Source organism: Podarcis melisellensis (genome assembly GCF_964234715.1).
Source record: "Podarcis melisellensis genome assembly, chromosome: 12".
Lineage (NCBI taxonomy): Eukaryota > Metazoa > Chordata > Lepidosauria > Squamata > Lacertidae > Podarcis > Podarcis melisellensis.
In genome coordinates this window covers 57,970,733-57,994,015 of record NC_138544.1, presented here as the reverse complement: position 1 = coordinate 57,994,015, position 23,283 = coordinate 57,970,733, and the positions used below count along the sequence as shown (strand labels likewise).

At 49.0% G+C, this 23,283-nt stretch overlaps 1 protein-coding gene across 2 annotated transcripts in view; it reads left to right on the top strand.

Moving 5' to 3' along the window:
- CCM2 (CCM2 scaffold protein) overlaps positions 1–23,283 on the top strand; it is a 46,368-nt gene that overhangs the window by 13,518 nt on the left and 9,567 nt on the right. The window contains exons 1-5 of one of the 2 annotated variants that reach the window (XM_081882569.1): positions 10,722–10,854; positions 18,246–18,422; positions 20,572–20,655; positions 21,933–22,116; positions 23,114–23,250. In XM_081882569.1, the coding sequence (XP_081738695.1) occupies positions 10,843–10,854; positions 18,246–18,422; positions 20,572–20,655; positions 21,933–22,116; positions 23,114–23,250 (594 nt within the window). In that variant the 5' untranslated portion in view covers positions 10,722–10,842. Of the gene's footprint in view, positions 1–10,721; positions 10,855–18,245; positions 18,423–20,571; positions 20,656–21,932; positions 22,117–23,113; positions 23,251–23,283 lie in introns of those variants that run through there. The other variant, XM_081882568.1, reaches the window with a different exon arrangement.

The window sequence follows — 23,283 nt, the reverse complement described above, 5'->3', positions numbered from 1 at the left end:
TGTTGTTGGACTACAACTCCCATCATCCCTGAGCTCTGGCCTTGCTAGTTAGGGGTGATGGGAGTTGTAGTTCAACAACATCTGGGGACCCACAGGTTGAAAAAGGCTGCTTTATTAGAACAGTTGGACACCAACTGTCAGAACAAGTTAATAAGGTAATAACCTCCATCGTTCAGCCCGGACACTGAGGTCCAACGCCGAGGGCCTTCTGGTGGTTCCCTCGCTGCGAGAAGTTAGAGGGAACCAGGCAGAGGGCCTTCTCGGCGGTGGCGCCCGCCCTGTGGAACGCCCTCCCATCAGATGTCAAAGAGAACACAACTACCAGACTTTTAGAAGACATCTGAAGGCAGCCCTGTTTAGGGAAGCTTTTAATGTTTGGTGTATTACGGTATTTTAATATTTTGTTGGAAGCCGCCCAGAGTGGCTGGGGAAGCCCAGCCAGATGGGCAGGGTATAAATAATAAATTATTATTATTATTATTCCTTTCAGATGTTTGCTGCCTTAACGCAAATTGTATTGTTAACCTCTCGGCCCAGCCATTGTCAGCCCAGTGCAGTATAGCTGTTCTGTATTAAAATTCCCATCAGCCCACAGTCCAGAGCAGCTGGGCATCACCAGGTTGGCGAAGGCTCCAGGCAACACGGTTTGTTTCCCAAAGACCCTCCACCGTTCTGGCTTTGACTCGGAGGCAGTTCTGGCGGAAAATTGGGCAGCTGGGCCACGTTCCTGGAATTCTGGAACTTTTTTTTCTTTCTCCAGTCCAAAAAGTGATGCTCCCTTCGGACGAGTCTTGCCTGGGCAACAGCTGGATTTGATGAAAGGGCAGCACATGGCTTTAAATGGCCATTTGCAGTATCCAGTTGCAGCTGCCTCATTTTTATTTTTGCTCCCAAACGAGCAGAAATAGGTGGATTAAAATATACCCATAACCAGGAGCTTAATCCAGAACGGCTGCAACGGGGCGTGACTGTTGCTGGCCGACACAGCTTCCCCCTCTTTGCCATCCCACAAACACAATTGTTGCATGGTGCAGCAACGGTAAGGTGTGACTGGCCTTGATGTGCTGATCATCTTCATCCTCGAAACAGGCAGCGTGTTGCTTTCCTTTTTAATGTTAGGACGGTTTGTGGAGTGGCACGACCAGAGCATCTTAAGGTCCATAAATAGCAACACCCTAGAGGTGTCCCGGGTCCTAAGGAAGTCAAATTAGCCTCATCCAGAGCCAGAGCCTTTTCAACACTGGCTTCGGCCTGGTGGAACGCTCTGTCTCATGAGACCAAGGCGGGATCTGATTTCTTTCCCCAGGGCCTGTAAGAGTTGTTCCGCCTGGCCTTTGGCTTGGAATCAATTTGATTCCTTCCCCTTCTTCCCTTCTCCTTCTGTGTTGGAACTCCTATTTGGGGACTTCCCTGGCTTTTTTCTGGCCCATTTAGGACCAGTCTGGATAGTTAGCCTTGGTGAAGACTTGACGTTTTTATCCCCCAAAAAGTTCCACTGAAATGAGGCTGCATTTTAATGTTTTAATGTTGTATTTTAAATTTGTTTTTGAAGCTGTATTCTAATCAGTTTTTCTATTTGGTGTTAGCCGCCCTGAGCCCGGTCTTGGCTGGGGAGGGCGGGGTAAAAATAAAATTTATTATTATTATTAATTATTCTCTCTCAAGCTCTGGTGCCAAGATGCATGGAATAGCGTGAGAACCCCGGGTCAAGCGAGAGCGAATTGGGGATTTCTGAATGGCACAGCAGGAAGGACAATCTAAAGGGCCGCCATTTTGCTCTGGTTCCTTGGCCGTCCACTTTATGGCTTAAAGTGGACAACTTGAGATTTTCTTTTCCAATAAAACAGTCAAAGGACATAGGATGGCCTTCTCCAGCCTGGCTCCCTCTAAGTCAGGCACCCCCAACCTGCGGCCCTCCAGATGTTTTGGCCTACAACTCCCATGATCCCTAGCTAACTGGACCAGTGGTCAGGGATGATGGGAATTGTAGTCCAAGGCATCTGAAGGGCCGAAGGTTGGGGTGCCTGCTCTAGGTCCTACTAGGTAGAGATGCTGGGAGTTGTAGTCCAACAACAGCTGAGGGCCAAGGCTGGGAAACCCTGCTATGTTTTTCTTTGGACTACAACTCCCATCAGCTCTAGCAAGCTCAGCTGTATTATACTGGGAGTTGTGATGCAAAACACCTGGAGGTGGGGGCAGGAGGCTGATTTGGGAGAGCTGCCTGGATCACCCAGTTTCTCAATTTATCACCCATGTATTCTTAATAAGAAGCAAGCTCCCTCTGTTGTTGTTTAGTCGTTTAGTCGTGTCCACCTCTTCCTGACCCCATGGACCAGAGCACGCCAGGCACTCCTGTCTTCCACTGCCTCCCACAGTTTGGTCAAACGCATGCTGGTAGCTTCCAGAACACTATCCAACCATCTCGTCCTCTGTCGTCCCCTTCTCCTTGTGCCCTCCATCTTTCCCAACATCAGGGTCTTTTCCAGGGAGTCTTCTCTGCTCATGAGGTGGCCAAAGTCTTGGAGCCTCAGCTTCAGGATCTGTCCTTCCAGTGAGCACTCAGGGCTGATTTCCTTCAGAATGGAGAGGTTGGATCTTCTTGCAGTCCATGGGACTCTTAAGAGTCTACTCCAGAACCAGAATTCAAAAGCATCCATTCTTCGGCGATCAGCCTTCTTTATGGTCCAGCTCTCACTTCCATACATCACGACTGGGAAAACCAGAGCTTTAACTAAACGGACCTTTGTTAGCAAAGTGATGTCTCTGTAGATTTGCTCAGGGGATCATGCAGTAGGTCTTGAAGAGAAGGCATGAGGCGCAGGCCTGGGAAGTAGGAACATATTCCCTCTGAGTGGATTACTGCAGAGATGGTTTAAAAGCCATGCCTTTGTACGTCCAAGCCGTTGCCCAAACCATAAAGAAATCCTCTGGGGACAAGCTTACAGCTGATCCTGATGGCATGTAGCTTCTCAATAGCCCTGCAAGGGTCTTAAAATTAATTTAGCAATTTCCCAAGCGCCCTTGGCTTAAGCACGGAAATCTGCTCTGCGGCAGTCAATGAGTAATTGAGGCCTGTTGAGTGAGAGAGCAGGGTGGCATTCCTTTAGCCTCCTGCCAGAGTGGGCGGGGCTCTTTCCAAAAGTAGGCGGGGCCTGGTAGCAAGCCCCACCCAACTGGGTTGCAATACAAGGGGAGCGGTGAGGAATTTGGACACTCCCCCACCTCTTCAGGACAATAGTGCGGCATTGGCTTGCAATGCATATCTCTCAGAATTTTAACTGAAATTTGCTCCGGAGCCATGCAACATACCGTATTTTTCGCTCCATAGGGCAGACCGGACCATAGAGCGCACCTAGTTTTTAGTGGGGGAAATCAAGAAAAAAACCTAACCCTAACCCCCCCAGCCCCAAAGCGCAGCGTACAGGCTGCGCGCAACCTCTCCCTGCCAGAGGGGTTGCGCGCGCCTATGGCACAAGCCAAGACAGCGAGCGGGATGGATCCAGCTTACTGTCTTGGCTCCCTCTTTAGCTGTGCGCAACCTCTCCAGCCGGGAGAGGCTGTGCGGGGCTAAAGAAGCCATAGCCGCGTGTAGCCTCTCCCTGCCGGAGGGGCTGCGTGCGGCTATCCCTGAAGCCTTCCAAGTGCAGCGCAAGTTCCAACTGCGCTCCTCAGGCTTCAAGTTCCTTTTGCTGAAGCCGGAAGAGCAAGACTCTCCTGGCTTCAGCAAAAGGAACCTGAAGCCTCCGAAACGCAGCGGAAATTCGCGCTGCGCTCCGAAGGCTTCAGACGGCTATCCCTGAAGCCTGGAGAGTGAGAGGGGTCGGTGCGCACCGATGCCTCTCGCTCTCCAAGCTTCAGCGAAAGTGCTCCTTCTGCGCTTCGGAGGCTCCGCGTTGCTATCGCTGAAGCCAAGGAGTCCATAGGATGCACACATTTCCCCTTATTTTTTGGAGGGGGAAAAGTGCATCCTATAGAGCGAAAAATACGGTAGTTCATGCATAGACTGTAATATTTCTATTCCATTCTGTGTGCTCCCAGACCTCTTTCCCCCCCGCAGAAAGATTCCGGGCTCCTTTTCCATTGCTTGTCACCAGATATATATATATATATTATTATAAACAGCGCCTTAACCCAGATGGCTGACACCTGCTTCTTTGACAACTCACAGCAGATGGATGAAGCAGATAAATGGGGGAAGAACAGAAGGCCAAATTTTTTTAAAAAAACACACAACAAAGCAAGCCTGATTTCTTGCACACCAGCTGCCTTGCCGTTTTCAAAGACCAGCATGTTCTGAAACGCGTGGAAAATTCCCTACCTTGTAGAAATGTCTGTGGGCATTATGCATCAGTCGGAAACGAGAGTACACTGAGCATCGATGCGGAATTCCAGGGTAAAAATTGTCGGCGTGGTTCATCTGTTCTTAAAGTGGGGAATTGTGGAAGGTCTGTGTTTGAATCTTGACTTGGACTGTGAGGCTCAGTGGGTGACTTCGGGCCCTTAGCCTCTCACACACGAGCTCTCCTACCTTACAGGATCGTTGTGAGGTACCACATTATCCGTGAATGTCACGCTGAAGAGCAGGAGGCAGCGAAGCCAGCAGCCTCGGACCCAGCACTGCTTGGGAATTCCAAGAATCCAAAAAATTCTGTGCCGTTTTGAAATTGGGGCTTTAAATCAGGGCAGTTTTGAAAGGCTCAGCCCGCCGTCTTGATTCAAAACGGTCTCCAAACATAGACGAAACCTTGAACTTGAGAAACGCCATGCAAAACTTTGTTAAGCTAATTTACGAGGTGTCCGAGTGCTTAGAGAACAGGCAAACAACTTTCCGAAACTTGGTAGACTAGCAGAGAGTGCTTCGCGTTTTGTTTCTTTTAAAAAACCCTCCAAAGAATGTTGTTGTTGTTTAGTCGTGTCCGACTCTTCGTGACCCCATGGACCAGAGCACGCCAGGCACTTCTGTCTTCCACTGCCTCCCGCAGTTTGGTCAAACTCATGCTGGTAGCTTCGAGAGCACCGTCCCACCATCTCGTCCTCTGTCGTCCCCTTCTGCCCCCCATCTTTCCCAACATCAGGGTCTTTTCCAGGGAGTCTTCTCTTCTCATGAGGTGGCCAAAGTCTTGGAGCCTCAGCTTCAGGATCTGTCCTTCCAGTGAGCACTCAGGGCTGATTTCCTTCAGAATGGAGATTTGATCTTCTTGCAGTCCATGGGACTCTCCAGAGTCTCCTCCAGCACCAGAATTCAAAAGCATCCATTCTTCGGTGATCAGCCTTCTTTATGGTCCAGCTCTCACTTCCATACATCGCTACTGGGAAAACCAGAGCTTGAACTATACGGACCTTTGTCAGCAAGGTGATGTCTCTACTTTTTAAGATGCTGTCTAGGTTTGTCATTGCTTTTCTCCCGAGCTCCAAAGAATAGTGAGGTTTATAAATGGATAATGCAATTTGTTGGTTTCTAAGGTTGTGCAAGCCTTGCCCCTGGAAACCTGACCCAGGGCCCTGATCCCAGCGCTAGCTGGGACAGATAGGAGGCTCAGTGCAAAGCTTTGGGGCAGCTGAACTATTTGAAGAGACAAAACTGGCTGGTAACGCACGGGAAGATTTTTCCTAGCTTTTACTGTGGTTAGGGAGGAAGTTTATCTGTTTGCGAGCCAATTAGCAGGAGTGCAGGCTTTGTGCTTGTTATAAGAAGAAACTGCTCCTTTTCCCTTACAGGGTACCCAAGAGCCCATATAGAGTCCTTTTGTAGCTTCTTTATCGGTAGGAGAAAATAACAGAGGCCAACCAGAGAATATTGAGAAGCAAAGCAGCTAGGAAGCATGATCTTCATTAACTGTTGCAACAGGGTCTCACAGCCACACGCAGGAGGCAGGAGGGACCTCAAACAATGGCATGCAAACCCTTATACAGTGGAACCTCAGGTTGCGAACGTGATCCGTGTGGAAAGCACGTTCGCAACCCACGGTGCTGCGTCTGCGCGTGCATGGGTCGCGATTCGGCTCTCCTGCACATGCGCAAGGTGTGATTTAGTGCTTCTGCGCTAGCGGAGAAACCCAGAAGTAACCTGTTCCAGTACTTCTGGGTTCGGCGCAGTGCGCAATCCGAAATCGCGTAACCTGAAGCATCTGTAACTCGAGTTACCACTGTATAGATCTCTGGAATTGCCCACCCTGGAGCCCAAGACCACCACCCCATACATCATACATACATCAGAGAAGGGGCGGTCTGCGACAGAATCCTGTCTGGCAGGAAATCTGTTGATGGGTTTAAAGGTAAAGGGACCCCTGGCCGTTAGGTCCAGTCGTGGCCGACTCTGGAGTTGCGGTGATCATCTCACTTTATTGGCCGAGGGAGCCGGCGTACAGCTTCCGGGTCATGTGGCCAGCAGGACTAAGCCGCTTCTGGAGAACCAGAGCAGCGCGCGGAAATGCCGTTTACCTTCCCGCCGGAGCGGTACCTATTTATCTACTTGTACTTTGACGTGCTTTCGAACTGCTAGGTTGGCAGGAGCAGGGACCGAGCAACGGGAGCTCACCCTGTCACAGGGATTCGAACTGCCGACCTTCTGATCGGCAAGCCCCAGGCTCTGTGGTTTAGATCACAGCGCAACCCGGTTGATGGGTTTACCTGGCTGTTAATGGGTTTACCTGCACAGCCTGGCTATTCTTTTGTGATGATAACTATTTAATTCCCAAGTCCAGGTCACAGGCTTGCCCTATTCATATCTTAAATGTGTCCTTAAGGCAGGATTTGTGAGCAAAGAGACAATGGGGAGGTTTTTCTCCTTTCCTCCCTCCTTGCAGAGAAACATTTGAGGTCAATTTGGAAGAGGCAAAATGGTTTCAGGACTTTTTCCTGTACTGTTTCAGACATGCGGTTTATATATTTATGTATGTTTTTGCTCGGTACATTTATTTCGTGTCTTAGACCTTATAATTTTCATAACAAGCTCTTCTTGTGTGTGCCAAAGCTCATTAGCGTTAAAGGAGAGCCGGTGCACAGTCCTGGTGCAAATGTTTGTGTGCATTCACACTCACACACAGCCCTTGTTCTGGACGGCTGATGGAGTTGGCAAAATTTTCAAAGTTTGTTCTGCATTACGTTTCAAGCCGCAGTCTCTGTGGCAAAGATTCCACCTTCTGCCTCATCCGCAGAACGATTCAGTTTCCCCTCTGAAAGGCCTAATAAATCTGGAGGTGGGGGAAAGCTCTCCTTGCAGGACTAAGTCAGGGTTCAGGGATTCCCCCCCCCCCACCCCTGTGACTGGAACAAGCGAGGCAGACCTAAAAATAGCACTCGAGGAAAATTCCTTTCCTTTTCCCTTGGACGTTGGCGCTGAAGCCGACTAAGCTGATGTAAACATAAAAATGAAAGCTTGCAGCCATCTGGACTTGAAAGAAGGGGGTAGGTTGCTTTTGATGTACGCCAGGAAGGAGTTGCCCCCCCCCATGTTCAAGCAAAACTGACCCAACTCCTGAAGCAGGCATTTCCCCGCAGGCTGGGAGTCAGCTAGTGGGTTTGGTGCATATGCACAAGCCTTGTGGTAAAAAGGTAAAGGTTAATAATAATAAGATTTTTTTTTATTTATATCCCGCCCTCCCCTGCCGAAGCCGGGCTCAGAGCGGCCAACAACAATACAGTGGTAGCTCAGGTTACAGACGCTTCAGGTTACAGACGCTTCAGGTTACAGACACTTCAGGTTACAGACGCTTCAGGTTACAGACGCTTCAGGTTACAGACTCCGCTAACCCAGAAATAGTACCTCGGGTTAAGAACTTTGCTTCAGGATGAGAACAGAAATCTTGTGGCGGCAGCAGAAGGCTCCTTTAGCTAAAGTGGTGCTTCAGGTTAAGAACAGTTTCAGGTTAAGAACGGACCTCCAGAACGAATTAAGTTCTTAACCCGAGGGACCACTGCAAAAGCAATAAATCACATAAAATCACAATCAATCAATTGAAATGCATTCTAAAATCAATTCATTCATAAAGGACTGCTGACAGTTAAGTCCAGACAACTCTGGGGTTGCAGCGCTCATCTCGCTTTATTGGCCGAGGGAGCCGGCGTACAGCTTCCGGGTCATGTGACCAGCATGACTAAGCCGCTTCTGGCAAACCAAAGCAGCGCACGGAAACGTCGTTTACCTTCCCGCCGGAGTGGTACCTATTGATCTACTTGCACTTTGACATGCTTTTGCACTGCTAGGTTGGCAGGAGCAGGGACCGAGCAATGGGAGCTCACCCTGTTGCAGGGATTCAAACCGCCAACCTTCTGTCAAGCAATGTAGTTGAGATTGTAGAATTGTAGCATTGGAAGAGGGTCCTCTCGTGCAACCCTCTGGCCAATAGACATTCCGTTGTGGCGACCGTAAACTAGGATTAATGTGCCATTTGGCACCTACCTTATACATCTGAGTTTCCAACACTGTCTATAAGACGTCTGTTCAAACTCAAATACCGTCTTCATCTGTACTGGATTTGAAACTGTTTTACATACGGGATTGTTTCCTATTGTTGAGGTTTTTGCAGCGCAAGCGCTTCCAGGTATTTTGGGAATCGGATAAATAAGTAGCACACCTGCAACTGCACGCACTTACAAGCCCGAGAGCCAACCCTGTTTTAATGTTTTTAAAAAAATATCAGGGAGAGGAAGGAGGAGAGACCTCTGTTTGCATCTGGAGCCTCGGGGCCTGGCTGTGTGCGGTTTAAGAAAAAGAAAATGCCTCCCTCTCAGATTTAAGGACCTTGCAGCAGTGGAACAAAAGCGGCATGACATGACCAGCAGGGGCATCAAAGCCGCAACAGTCTCTGCCCTGGCATTCCAGGAAGCAAAAGAGACAGCTTTATTCAGAATCCCGAAGGAAGCTTTCCCCACCCTTCTGGCATGTTTGTTTTGGAGGGGAGAAACTGAGTTTGAGAAGCTGGACATTGGAGGAAAACTTTTTTCGAGAAGCTCCTTGCATCTTCTTAGCCCAGTGTTTCCCAAACGTTTTTGGGCAACGGCACACCTGTTTACTGAAAAAAAATCTCGCGGCACACCACCATTAAAGCCCCGCCCCGTGACGTCAGCGCGCAGCGTCACGCCGGGAGGGACGCACAAAAGTGAAAGTTTTTTCCCTCCCCCTTGCTGGGGAACCTCCAAGCTTTGGGGGTGGGAGGAGGCAGCAGAGCGAGGGACTGAGGGACGGCGGCAACTGAGGCGGCGGCGGCTGAGGCAGAGCTGGGAAGGGGGTTTCCAGGGGACACGGCAGCTCCTCGAAAGGCTTCTCTCAGCTGCGCTCAATCCGCCTCGGAGAGGATTTCCCCTCCGGTCCCATGCGTTCGTTTGGGGCATCGCTCCGGCTGCTCCCTCTCCCGCCGCGCAGGAGCGATGCCTCTCTCTGGCTCTCCCTCCGCGCAGGCTGAGGGAGGGAGGGAGGGGCGCGTGTGACCCGTCTCTGCTGGGAGACCAAACCCAGCGAGGCAGAGTCGCGCGGAGGCGCCCAGGCAGCGCTGCCGGCTGCGAGGAGGAGCGCCAGGCAGCAGCAGGAGGCGCGGCCTCTCCTCGCCGCCGCCGCCCCGCCTCTCGCCGCCCGACTCGCCCGCCTCCCTCCAGGCATCTCGCGGCACACGAGGCAACGTCTCACGGCACACTCGTGTGCCGCGGAACACCGGTTGGGAAACACTGTCTTAGCCTCACTGTAACAGTTCGTCTTTTGAATTTCTGCAAGCGAATTATTTAATACCTATGACAATTAAAGTTGGGTTGTTTTTTTAAAGCGGCAGAAAGTTGTTGTTGTTGTTGTTTAGTCGTGTCCGACTCTTCGTGACCCCCTGGACCAGAGCACGCCAGGCACTCCTGTCTTCCACTGTCTCCCGCAGTTTGGTCAAACTCATGCTGGTAGCTTCGAGAACACTGTCCCACCATCTCGTCCTCTGTCCTCCCCTTCTCCTTGTGCCCTCCATCTTTCCCAACATCAGGGTCTTTTCCAGGGAGTCTTCTCTTCTCATGAGGTGGCCCAAGTCTTGGAGCCTCAGCTTCAGGATCTGTCCTTCCAGTGAGCACTCAGGGCTGATTTCCTTCAGAATGGAGAGGTTTGATCTTCTTGCAGTCCATGGGACTCTCCAGAGTCTCCTCCAGCGCCAGAATTCAAAAGCATCCATTCTTCGGCGATCAGCCTCCTTTATGGTCCAGCTCTCACTTCCATACATCACTACTGGGAAAACCAGAGCTTGAACTATACGGACCTTTGTCGGTAAGGTGATGTCTCTGCTTTTTAAGATGCTGTCTAGGTTTGTCGTTGCAGAGAGTTAGCGCCGATCAAATCTGAACTCTTACGTTACACTGGTGAGATCTTGTCAGGAGGTTGTAACAAAAATGGATGAGCGATTGGCACCCGAACAGGTGCATAGCATGTTAAGGAAATATTGGGCCGTCTGAAGAGCGAGAGAAGCAGGTGCATTGCAGAGGGTTGGACTCGATGACCTTTGGGTTCCCTTCAAACCCTACAGTTCTATGATTCTAGGGAAGCCTGGCTTGATGGGTTGGAGAGCCCCACAGCAGGTGAGCCTCTTTGCCCCTCTTTCGGTTGCTAGTCCACACACCCCCCACCCCGTGGGACTTTCTACTTTTTCGCCCACAGCTGCCTCTCCGCCCTGAGCGAGCTGAGCAGGAGGAAGCTGTGGTCTCCCTGCGTCCTGTTCGCCTTCTTGCTCAAGAGCAGAAGCTGACAGTTGTGCCTCGCCCTTCGGCAACGGCAGCCAGCAGCCTGGAGGAGCCCGGTAGGGTGGGTGGAGTGGAGTGGGACCCTTTTAAATTCAAGGCAGCCTTCTCAAACCCTCCCACTGAAGAACTGGAGGCTTCATGGAGAATGAGGTAGGGATCTGCGGTTCTGTGTCCTGATAGCCTCCCAGTACTTCTAATATAGCGGTACCTCGGGTTACATACACTTCAGGTTACAGACGCTTCAGGTTACAGACTCCACTAACCCAGAAATAGTGCTTCAGGTTAAGAACTTTGCTTCAGGATGAGAACAGAAATTGTGCTCCAGCGGCACGGCAGCAGCAGGAGGCCCCATTAGCTAAAGTGGTGCTTCAGGTTAAGAACAGTTTCAAGGTTAAGAACAGACCTCCGGAAGGAATTAAGTACTTATCCCGAGGTACCACTGTAAAGCTCTTCCAGTAAGCAAAGCTTCCCTCTCTCTCTCTATCCCTAAAACACCTCTCTTTCACCTCTGCACGTGCTCAGGGGCACCCAGGCTCTCAGCCCTACCTCTCCGTCTTCTGTCTTGTCTGCCCAGCGGTTTTATCCCCTTCCAGTGTCCGTCAAACCATCTCTCTCTATTACCTCTTTTTTGGGGGGGTGGGGGGGGGGGCTTGGCACCATGATCTACTTGGAAAAAAATAAAACAACATCCCACTTTTTTTGGATCTCCAGAACTTGCCTGTGGGGGTTTTTCCACATCTCTGTGTGCAGGAGAAAGGGTGCGCCTGCCAAAGGGACAGATGTGTGGAAATCATAGAATGATAGAGTTGGAAGAGACCACAAGGGCCATCGAGTCCAACCCCCTGCCAAGCAGGAAACCCCATCAGAGCACTCCGGACATATGGTTGTCAAGCCTCTGCTTAAAGACCTCCAAAGAAGGAGACTCCACCACACTCCTTGGCAGCAAATTCCACTGTCGAACAGCTCTTACTGTCAGGAAGTTCTTCCTAATGTTTAGGTGGAATCTTCTTTCTTGTAGTTTGGATCCATTGCTCCGTGTCCGCTTCTCTGGAGCAGCAGAAAACAACCTTTCTCCCTCCTCTATGTGACATCCTTTTATATATTTGAACATGGCTATCATATCACCCCTTCACCTCCTCTTCTCCAGGCTAAACATGCCCAGCTCCCTTAGCCGTTCCTCATAAGGCATCGTTTCCAGGCCTTTGACCATTTGGGTTGCCCTCCTCTGGACACGTTCCAGTTTGTCAGTGTCCTTCTTGTTTCTTGAGATTTCAAATTGGTGGGTCAGCTGAGAAACATTCCCAACCCAACGTCTTCTCTGTGCCTGGCAAGGAATGTTTGTTCATATAACGCCCATCCTGCCCTGACGACCCTGACTGCCAGTTAGTTTCCAAGCCCAAATCAAAGTGCTGGTTTTGACCTATAAAGCCTTAGAGGGCTTGGGACCGCAATACCTTAAGGACCGCCTCTCTCTAGATGAACTGACCCGGCCCCTGCCCTCCTCCTACAAGGCCCTTTCTCGTGTGTCCTCCCCATAAGAGGTCCAGAGGCGGGCCAAAGAAAAACAAGGCCTTTTTTGCAGCGGCTCCCCATTTAGAGTGTTCTCCCATTATATATATTTTAGGCACCAAGCGAAAACGTTCCTCTTCCGCCAGGCCTTCAGCTGATTGACATCCGATGCCCTTTCAAATGTGTCGTGGAAGAGGAGATTATTGGTTTGCTTCTCTTCTTCTTTTTATTATGTATTTGATGTTTTTTAATACTACAGGTTTATGTTTCGAGCTGTTCTGAGATCTATGGGTATAGCGTGGTGTAACTTAAAGAATAAGTTTTTGTTCTCAACAGCTGCTATATATCTATATAAGAAGATTCCACCTAAAGATTAGGAAGAACTTCCTGACAGTAAGAGCTGTTTGACAGTGGAATTTGCTGCCAAGGAGTGTGGTGGAGTCTCCTTCTTTGGAGGTCTTTAAGCAGAGGCTTGACAACCATATGTCAGGAGTGCTCTGATGGTGTTTCCTGCTTGGCAGGGGGTTGGACTCGATGGCCCTTGGGGTCTCTTCCAACTCTATGATTCTATGATTCTATGATCTCTTGGGTAATCCAGTGGAGCATCTAGAGTTTCCAGGCTCTCTTTTTGAGCTGTTTGCCAACAAGGCAGGTGTACCTTTTGTGGGTAGCCTTTTCCGGTTCAATCAATCAATCAATCAAAACTTTATTAGCAAAGCCAACAGGCCACAGCTATGCAAGAATTAAAAATAAAATAAGAATAAAAGGAAGATAAGAACAAGCAGAAGGAGGTCCGTCAGATGAACAAGTCTGTCACTCAGATGGTGGCCCTCAATTTCACAGCTCTCTCGATGTACCTCGCGACCTTCTCTGTTATCTGACTATCCGTATCAGATAAGAGAAAAAACAGTGTAATGTCTTGTGAGCGGCCGGGGTTGGAGAGAATGAGTGGAGTAATAATCTCATTTCTTAGGTCTTTGTAAAGGGGGCAGGATAGGAGGACGTGGGACACTGTTTCCGTGTTACCATCTCCACATGGGCAGAGTCGTTTTTCAAATGGAGTCTTTTGGTAACGACCTTCGAGTACGGCAGAAGGAAGAACATCCCATCTAGCCAATGTAAAGGCACGTCTGTATTTTGGGATGGTTAATTTAAACAAATATGAAACTGGAAAGTCAAAATGGGAAGGGGGAAAATAGGTATACCATGGGCACAGTTTCTTTAAGATAGTCAGGTTGTTTTGCCGTTCAATGTCTTTCAGGCGCTGGCCTATTAGACTCTTTGCTTTAATGAGGCCCATTGATAGTAGGGACTGCGAATGCAGACCGCATGTAAGGAGTTTTTGATGCACAGTTTTGAAGCACTTGCTTTTGTGAGGGTCTTGCATTACTAGAGGCAGTAGACCGGGTGGATTTAGGTTAAGACGAAGCCAATAGTTGAGTGTTCTTTGCCAGGTCTGAGTTTCTACAGATGGAAGGCAGGCCTCGAGTCGTAATGCTGCGTTTGGAACACAGGAGGGGACGCCGAATATCTGCCTTAGCCTTTTCCGGTTTTGTACCCATTTTGTTCCAGCTCTGTACTCGTTTTGTGAGCAGCTGCATTCCTCCCATCTCCCCTCCTTGCCTGATAATAGCAAGCGTGTCTTCCCGGGTCTCATAGCAGCCACAAAGGCATCTTTGTTGTCCGATTTGAAAGGCTCCCTTGGTGCTGGTTGTGGCTAGGCACCGGGATCTGCAGAAGGGCTCTGCAAAGAATGGCAGGCTGAGCCCACCCCCTGGCAGCGCTGGGGTGGCACGGCTACAGCCCCACCCACTTTGGCCAGCAAGCCTTGCCCAGGACACCAAGCTGGTCTCGTCAGCCCTTTGTGGCTTAGGGCCCTCGAATTTACAGGACCGCCTCTCCTGGCATGCCCCGCAGAGGACCTTAAGGTCCATGAATAACCATAGCTTAGAGGTCCCGGGCCCCAAAGAAGTCAGATTATCCTCCACCAGGGCCAGGGCCTTCTCAGTGATGGCTCCGACCTGGTGGAATGCTCTGTCCCAGGAGACCAGGGCCCTGCAGGATTTAACCTCCTTTCGCAGGGCCTGTAAGACAGAGCTATTCCGCCTGGCCTTTAATTTGAACTTAGCCTGATCTTTTATTCCCCTTCCTTCCCTCCCCTTCCTTCCCCTTTTATGAAGATTACCCGCTCTGGGATCCCACAGCTAATTCTCCCCTGGTCTCCTCGCTGGCCCAAATAGGACTAATTCAGCCAGCTAGCCCCAGTGATCATCTGATGTTTATTGGATGGATTTTCCCCTTAAATTGATTTTCGAATTCTGAATTTATTATTATTCACATTTTATACTGTATTTTATGCTGTTTTTTGTTGCATCAATTAAGCGTTTTAAATTTGTTGTTAGCCACCCTGAGTCCGGTTTTCTGAACCAGGAAGGGCGGGGTATAGATAAAAAATATTTATTATCAGGCCAGGTGTGGATGGCTTCCCCTCGAGAGCGTTGGGGCTGCCTACTTCTGCATTTCTTTACGGAAGAGTGGCGCTGCTTTGCAAGCCTGTATTTGCTTTCTTGCAGGCGTGGGCGGCCTGTGGTCCTCTGTAGGATTGCCGAACTGCACTTCCCATCATTCCTGGCCATTTGCCATTCTTGCTGGGGATGATAGGAGTTGTAGTTCAGCAAAACCTCCGGCGGTTCCCCTACCCCAGCATTGCTTGCCAGACTCACTCAAACGGTTTCCGGCCCCATCATAAAAAGGTAAAGGGACCCCTGACCATTAGGTCCAGTCGTGGCCGACTCTGGGGTTGCGGTGCTCATCTCGCTTTATTGGCAGAGGGAGCCAGCGTACAGCTTCTGGGTCATGTGGCCAGCATGACTAAGCCACTTCTGGTGAACCAGAGCAGCGCACGGAAACACTGTTTACCTTCCCGCTAGAGTGGTACCTATTTATCTACTTGCACTTTGACATGCTTTTGAACTGCTAGGTTGGCAGGAGCAGGGACCGAGCAACAGGAGCTCACCCCGTCACAGGGATTCGAACCGCTGACCTTCTGATCGGCAAGTCCTAGGCTATGTGGTTTAACCCACAGCGCCACCTGCATCCCTTATCATAGGTAGAATCGTATCTCCTGGCTTTCCTCAGCCGCTTTTGAATCACAACCACAGCAGAGCCGCCATGCCTAGATTGCAGTCCGAAGAGCTGGGGGAGGCAGAAGCAGTAGCTACCTGGGGCTGCTGGCAGACCTCTTTGGTCCATCTGCTTCAAGTTCCCGGCAGGGAAAAGTCTCTACTCTGCAGCCTCCTTCTAGCTATAACAAGACTCAAACCTGCTGCCGCAGCTTCCTGCACTGTTGCTGATTTTCCTGGGAGCTAGAATGTCAGGAGCTCGTGCAGGAGCCAGGCCCTGTAACCAATAGGTCTTTGCAGGACTGAGGCCTTCCTAAGTTTGTTCTGAAGAGGCAAGGTGCGGCCGCACAGGTGAGGCTGATTGGTAACTCACAGCACCTGGTGGCAAGAGCCGGGAAGGGATATAAGGTCAGCATTTCCCTTTGGCTCTTTGCCACAGCAACACGCTCCCTGCCTTGCTGTGTTTGGCTTATTGCTTCCTGATCCTTGAACCTTGGCTCTCCGTGTTTGCCGCCACGGTGCAGAGTGCCTTTCAGCAGTTTTTGACTAGGAGAGCTAAACCTTCAGATTGGACTACTGCCGTGCATTATACATGGGGCTGCCTTTGAAGACTACTCAGAAACTGCAGCCAATCCACAAAATACAGCTGTGAACGGTGTTACATGACCCCAGTCAAGCTTGCAAAAATTTACCACTTGCCTGGAAACAAATGTTGGAAATGTAAAGAAAATGAAGGTACTTTCTTCCACCTTTGGTGGACGTGCCCAAAGATCAAGGCGTTCTGGGAAATGATATATAATGAACTGAAAAAGGTATTTAAATATACCTTCCTGAAGAAACCAGAGGCCTTCCTCTTGGGTATTGTCGGCCAATTGGTGCCAAAGAAGGATAGAACATTCTTTATGTATGCTACAACAGCAGCAAGAATACGCATCGCAAAGTATTGGAAGACACAAGATCTACCCACCTTGGAAGAATGGCAGATGAAGGTGATAGACTACATGGGACTGGCAGAAATGACTGGCAGAATCCGAGACCAGGGGAGAGAGACAGCGGAAGAAGATTGGAAGAAATTTAAGGACTATCTTAAGAAACATTGCAAAATTAATGAATGATAGAATGACGTTGGTTTAGAAATTATGTGGTTTTCAGCTGTAATGGATAAGTAAAAAGAAAAGAAAGGCAAAAAATTAAATGAAAATTAAGGGAAAGGATTTGCTGAAGAAGTAAATAGAAATTGGAATACAGAGAGGGGAGGTATGAGGAAGTCGGGGAAGTAGGTTATAAGAAAATAAGGGATTGAAACTATACTTGTTTTTTCTTTTTCTGTTTGTTTGTATTATGGTTTTGTTTTGTTTGTGTATAATTTTTGAAACTTTAATAAAAATCTTATAAAAAAAAACAAAATACAGCTGTGAACATTGGAACTGCGAGGTGGTCCATCTTTTGCAGGGTTGTGGCAGTGGGCTAGATCACATTCTGATTGTGCCTGTTCCGTCGATTGGGTTCTTCTGAAACGTACTGAAGTCTTACCAATAAACCAGCAAGTCTGATTACTGAGGAAGAGTGGAAATGACTGTTTGTGCATGCCAAGTCTGCCTGCTCCTGTAATGTGCACGAGGTGGTCTTTACAGCTGCCCAATGAATACCCTATACCAGTGTTTTTCAACCTTTTTTGGGCAAAGGCACACTTGTTTCATGAAAAAAATCACGAGGCACACCACCATTAGAAAATGTTTAATATTTTTTTCTTTAATGGCAAACAAAAACGTTGCAGACCGTTCTCTGCTCAGTGAGGATCAATCCGCTGATCCCCGCTGAACAGGCGGATGACAGCTCCGTCTCCGCACTGTGTGCGGAGAGGGAGATGTCAGAGCCCTGCTGCTCTCTATGGGGAATCGGATGAGAGCGGACCAGTGTGGTTTCCAGCTGGGGTTGGTTGGGGTGAGGGTTATTAATGGAAAATACCTTGCCGCCTATAATTCTTTTTTCAGCTAATAAAGCTCCGCACCTGGCGGAAAACCAGCCATTCATTTGGGGGGAAAGTTATAAAGGAACAGGTGAATAATGAGCCCTTTCAAAAGCAGGGCAAAGCAGGCTGCAATTAATATAATGGCTGCTCAGCTCATTGGAACTGGGAACACTCTGCTCTGTTCCGTCTCTTTTTTGTTCCTCCTCCGTCGAAAAATAGCTACCTTAATTGATTCATATCTGACAGACAGTGCTGCGCTTTGGCACGAACAAGGTACAGTAGTTCTATGGGCATAGCAGTCAGGTCCGCCAAGTGCTGGTCCTAAAGTCATAGCTGTCAACTTACAGATTTGAAAATAAGGGACCAGCGGCCTCACCTGTTCCAGGCACTCCAGTCTTCCTGTCCTCCTGCAGTCTGGTCAAACTCATGCTGGTAGCTTCGAGAACACTGTCCAACTAACTTTGTAACCAGAGGTTCAACTGAATAGAATCTGAATCACACGCACCACAAGGCCTATGCAGCCTCAACTTAAGATGGCTCCCCGGCCTGGCTTTGCACTGCAAAGTTTGCAGCAGCACGTGCAACAAAATGGCGTCCAGCATTCAAAAACCTCCTCAGCTTGCATTAACTAGCCACACACAAGGCATGCAAGCTCCACCTCCCAGTCGTTCTTAGACTTCTTATTGGGTGAGCAACACAGCCAAGCAACACAGTTGGAGCCTGCCTCCTCCCTGGCCGGCAGGGAGGGAGGGAGAGGAGCTGCTTCCTTTGAAATTTAAGGGACATCATTTAAGGGACATTTAAGGGACATCCATCAATAAGGGACAGCAGCGGGACATGGCACTGGAATAAGGGACTGTCCCTTCAAATAAGGGGCACTTGACAGCTATGCCTAAATTGTCTCTCTCTCTTCTCCCCCACCCCTTTCTGCCCCACAGCCTGGCATAGTGTCCCCTTTCAAGCGCGTCTTCCTGAAAGGCGAAAAGGTGGGTCGGGACAAGAAGACCCAGGAGAAGGTGACAGAGAGGCGGCCGCTGCACACAGTCTCCGTCCCTTTGCCTGACCGGGTGGATCCCGACATCCTCTTGAACGACTACATCGAAAAGGAAGTGAAGGTAACCACAGCCTGCTCCTCGCTTTGGCCGCTTAACCTCTTCCCCATCTGCAGGGGCGGCCTGGTTTGTTTCAGTGCAGGAGCTGTAGCCGCAAGGCCCAGATTGAGGGGGGGCATATGGGCCACTCGGTCCGGGCCTCCGATTCCAAAGGGGGCCTCGGTCAGAATATTCACAATCATTTTGTCTTTATATTCAGATTCGGTTCGAGCCTTGAAATAAAATTATTTGTCAGCATAACTTCTGTGAAAATTATTTATCTTGTTGTTGTTGTTTAGTCGTTTAGTCGTGTCTGACTCTTCATGACCCCCTGGACCAGAGCACGCCAGGCCCTCCTGTCTTCCACTGCCTCCCACAGTTTAGTCAAACTCATGTTGGTAGCTTCAAGAACACTGTCCAACCATCTCCTCCTCTGTCGTCCCCTTCTCCTTGTGCCCTCCATCTTTCCCAACATCAGGGTCTTTTCCAGGGAGTCTTCTCTTCTCATGAGGTGGCCAAAGTATTGGAGCCTCAGCTTCAGTATCTGTCCTTCCAGTGAGCACTCAGGGCTGATTTCCTTCAGAATGGAGAGGTTTGATCTTCTTGCAGTCCATGGGACTCTCCAGAGTCTCCTCCAGCACCAGAATTCAAAAGCATCCATTCTTCGGCGATCAACCTTCTTTATGCTCCAGCTCTCACTTCCATACATCGCTACTGGGAAAACCATAGCTTTTACTAAAATTATTTATATACTTACTTATTTATAAGACTTCAGTTATCCCCAGGGTAAAAAAAGGGGGGGGCACATTATCTACCTGGCCCGGGCCTCTTCCTGGCTCTGCAAGGCTCTGGTAGCCGCCCCGCCAAAGAGTCACCGGGGTTGTCGTTGTCGTAAATTTGCATACCTCTCTTTTCATCCGAAGATCCCAGGGCACTTTGCAACAGAAAAATAAAAAAACCAGAATGCAAAATGCCTAATAAAACAAAAACAAACCGATAACCTCCTTCCCACAAACACATTTTAAAAGCCAGGGAATGATATTCAGCCAAACGCCCAGAGGATGAGAAACGTTTTCGTCAAAGCTCCCTGGGGAGAGCATTCCACAAATAATATAAGCTTATTTGATACACTGATTACATTAAAATACTGGTTACAGGTAGGTAGCCGTGTTGGTCTGCCCTAGTCGAAACAAAATAAAAAAATTCCTTCCAGTAGCACCTTAGAGACCAACTAAGTTTGTTCTTGGTAGGAGCTTTTGTGTGCATGCACACTTCTTCAGATAATACTGCTTAAACATGAAGGCCAAGCATATTGCTTCCATTTTACTGGCCTTGCTAGCTAGGGGTGATGGGAGTTGTAGTTCCACAACAGCTGGGGAGCTACACTGGTTTAGGTGGAGCTTTCTGGATGGAGTGTGACACCCGTCCTCCTTCCTCTGTCCTACTCCCCTCGAAGGTGGTCTCCTGTTTTTAAGAGCAGGGCCTTACTCATTCCTGCGAGATGCATTAGTGGGGTTCTGCGGGGAGGCTGCCTCTCTCCCCGGGGCATGTTGAAAATCGCACTGGCCTCCAGAGGGCCGAGGGGCAGTTGGTGACTGCTTTCGTCTCACTCTGACAATTCTTCTTTTCTTTTTTCTTTAGTTTTTATTAAATTTTTCAAGAAATAGAAATTGAACAAAGAAAAACAAAGAACACTGTACATATTTTCCAAAATGAAAACTAAAAAAAAGGAAAAATAGAAGATAATAAAGAAAAAAGAAAAGAAAAATACTTTTCATAACCTGAAATATTACGACATTCTTGCTTCAAATGCTGCAATATATAAATCCTAGTTAAAATATTATAAAAGACTTCCACTGCATTCACTACACGTCTCTTAGTTTTCTTGCTCGCATTTACATCTCTTCTTCAATCATTTCCTTTCCTTAGGTTCTTTCATAACCAATCAAATCTTTATGTTCTCTGTATTCTTCACAAGGTCAGTCTAGACACCACCAAACTTTTGTATTTGAGCCCTGCTTGTATAAATAATCATTTAAACATTTCCATTGTTTCTGAATTAAAATTAAATTTTTTTTACTTATGCCTTATTAAATCCTTCAATTTTGCTAGCTCCAGGTACTCACAAAGTTTACTTAACCATTCCCCCTGACAATTCTTCATTGCTTTCCAGTATTTAGGTCAATTAGCATCAGTCCCAGGGTACCTGAACCCCTCCAGCCGAACAGAAGTTCTGCATTTGATAGACAATGCAAAGGTGCGTACCAGCTTGTCTCGACTTTCTCTCTTCCCCCAGTTCTGGCGTGTTACCCTTCTTTGAGAAGCATTTCCACCTGGGGAGAAGATTTCATAGAACCATAGAAATGCAGACGGACCACAGGGATCATCGGATCCAACCCCTGCAATGCAGGAATCGTGGGATTTAGAATAGAATAGAATTTATTATTTATACCCCGCCCATCTGGCCGGCCCTCCCCAGCCACTCTGGGTGGCCTCCAACAGAGTATTAAAATACAGTGGTCTGTTAAACATTAAAAGCTTCCCTAAAGAGGGCTGCCTTCAGATATCTTCACGGCCTAGGACCCTCGTACCTACAGGACCGCCTCTCCTGGTATGCTCTGGAGGACCTTAAGGTCCATAAATAGCAACACCCTAGAGGTCCCGGGCCCTAAGGAAGTCAGATTAGCCTCAACCAGAGCCAGGGCCTTATCAGTGATGGCTCCGGCCTGGTGGAACGCTCCGTCTCATGAGACCAGGGCCCTGCGGGATCTGATTTCTTTCTGCAGGGCCTGTAAGATAGAGTTGTTCCGCCTGGCCTTTGGCTTGAAGCCAATTTGATTCCCTCCCCCTCTTTCTTTTTCCTTTCTCCTCCTGTGATGAGGCTGCATTGTAATGTTTTAATGTTGTATTTTAATCTTGTTTTTAAGTTGTATTCATTCAACTTGTTTTTATTATTGCTTGTTAGCCGCCCTGAGCCCGGCCTTGGCTGGGGACGGTGGGGTATAAGTAAAAATTATTATTATTATTATTATAAAAGTCTGGCAGTTCTTCGACATCTGATGGGAGGGCATTCCACAGGGTGGGCGCCACCACCAAGAAGGCCCTCTGCCTGCTTCCCTGTAACTTGGCTTCTCACAGTGAGGGAACGGCCAGAAGGCCCTCGGAGCTGGACCTCAGTGTCCGGGCAGAACGATGGGGGTGGAGACGCTCCTTCAGGTCTACTGGGCCTAGGCCGTTCAGGGCTTTTAAAGGTCAGCACCAACACTTTGAACTGTGCTTGGAAATATACTGGGAGCTCATGAGGTCCTTCTTCATGTGCCATGAAAGTTCCGGAGGAGAGCAGCATGAGAATGGGGCCTTTTCTGTGGTGGCCCGAGGGGGTTTCTCCTGGCACCATCATTACATATCGGAATGCTCAGAAATCTTGGGATTTGAACCCAAGACCCCGAGAGTCCCGTTCTTTACCAGCTGAGCTATCCCTCCTCGTGGTCGTTTAATATCCTGCTTCTTCTTCCCCTCCCGCCTTCGTCCTAGAGGGCTCATAAGCTTCCAGGGCAGCTGACGCAGGAACACGACGCTGTGATCAGCCTCTCCGCCTACAACGTCAAACTGGTGTGGCGGGATGGCGAAGATATCATACTCAGGGTCCCAATCCATGACATCGCGTCGGTTTCCTACATCCGCGACGACTCCTCGCACCTGGTGGTGTTGAAAACAGGTAGGCTGGCGAGGAGGTTGCCTTCCAGTTTTTGTTGTTGTTGTTGTTGTTGTTGTTTTGTTGTTGTTGTTGTTGTTGTTTTTGGGGTGTCTTGGTAGCCACGAGAGCTTGCTGCGTCCACCAGCTCTTGTTCATCTGTCCTGGGGGGGGGGCAGTTAAGTGGGGGGTGGCCCATCTGCGGTAGGACTCTGCTGCGTCCGAGAAAGACCGATTCTGTCAGGCGGCAGAGGAACAAACGCTCACAGCAGGCTGCCAAGAACGGACAAAATCCAACCATTCTGGACAACAACCATACGAGAAATAAGTAGAATAACCAAGCGAGTACAGTGGTTAAATAATATAATAATAATAAATTTTATTTATACCCCGCTCTCCCCGGCCAGAGCCGGGCTCAGGGTAGTTAACACCAGTAAAATCACAGCAAAAACCATAATGGGGAAAACAAACCAATTTAAAATACAGGTTAAAATGCAATTTAAAATGCAGCCTCATTCTAAAAGTAGCCCATAGATCAAAACCGTAAGGGGAGGGAGACATAAGGGTCAGACTGAGTCCAAACCAAAGGCCAGGCAGAACAGCTCTGTCTTGCAGGCCCTGCGGAAAGATGTCAAGTCCCGCAAGACCCTAGTCTCTTGTGATAGAGCATTCCACCAAGTTGGGGCCAGTACTGAAAAGGCCCTGGCCCTAGTTGAGACCAACTTAACTACCTTGCAACCTGGGACTTCTAAAATGTTGTCATTTGTGGACCTTAAGGTCCTCCGCGGGGCATAGCAGGAGAGGCGGTCCCATAGGTAAAAGAAAAAAAGTGCATAAATAAATACTGCCACAGCAGGCTGAAAGCAGCATAAAGCTGGGCATTACGACTGAGCTCGTCGTTCCAGAACATTACAAAAGAAATACCCTTTTTTCCCCATGGGGGTGGGATGGGGTTATGCGGAATCACGCAAGCATAGCAGCTTGCCTCCTGGTTCTACTAATGGCCTCTGGTTTTTCTCAGCTCAGGACCCCGGGATTTCCCCCAACCAGAGTCTTTGTGCCGAAAGCTTGAAAGCTCTTACGTCAGGGTCTCTCTCGGAGAGCGGAGCGGTTCCTGTCGAAGCTTGCTGCCTGGTGGTCCTGGCTACGGAGAATAAAGTAAGATGTCTCTGCCTCTCTCCCCTCCCCTTC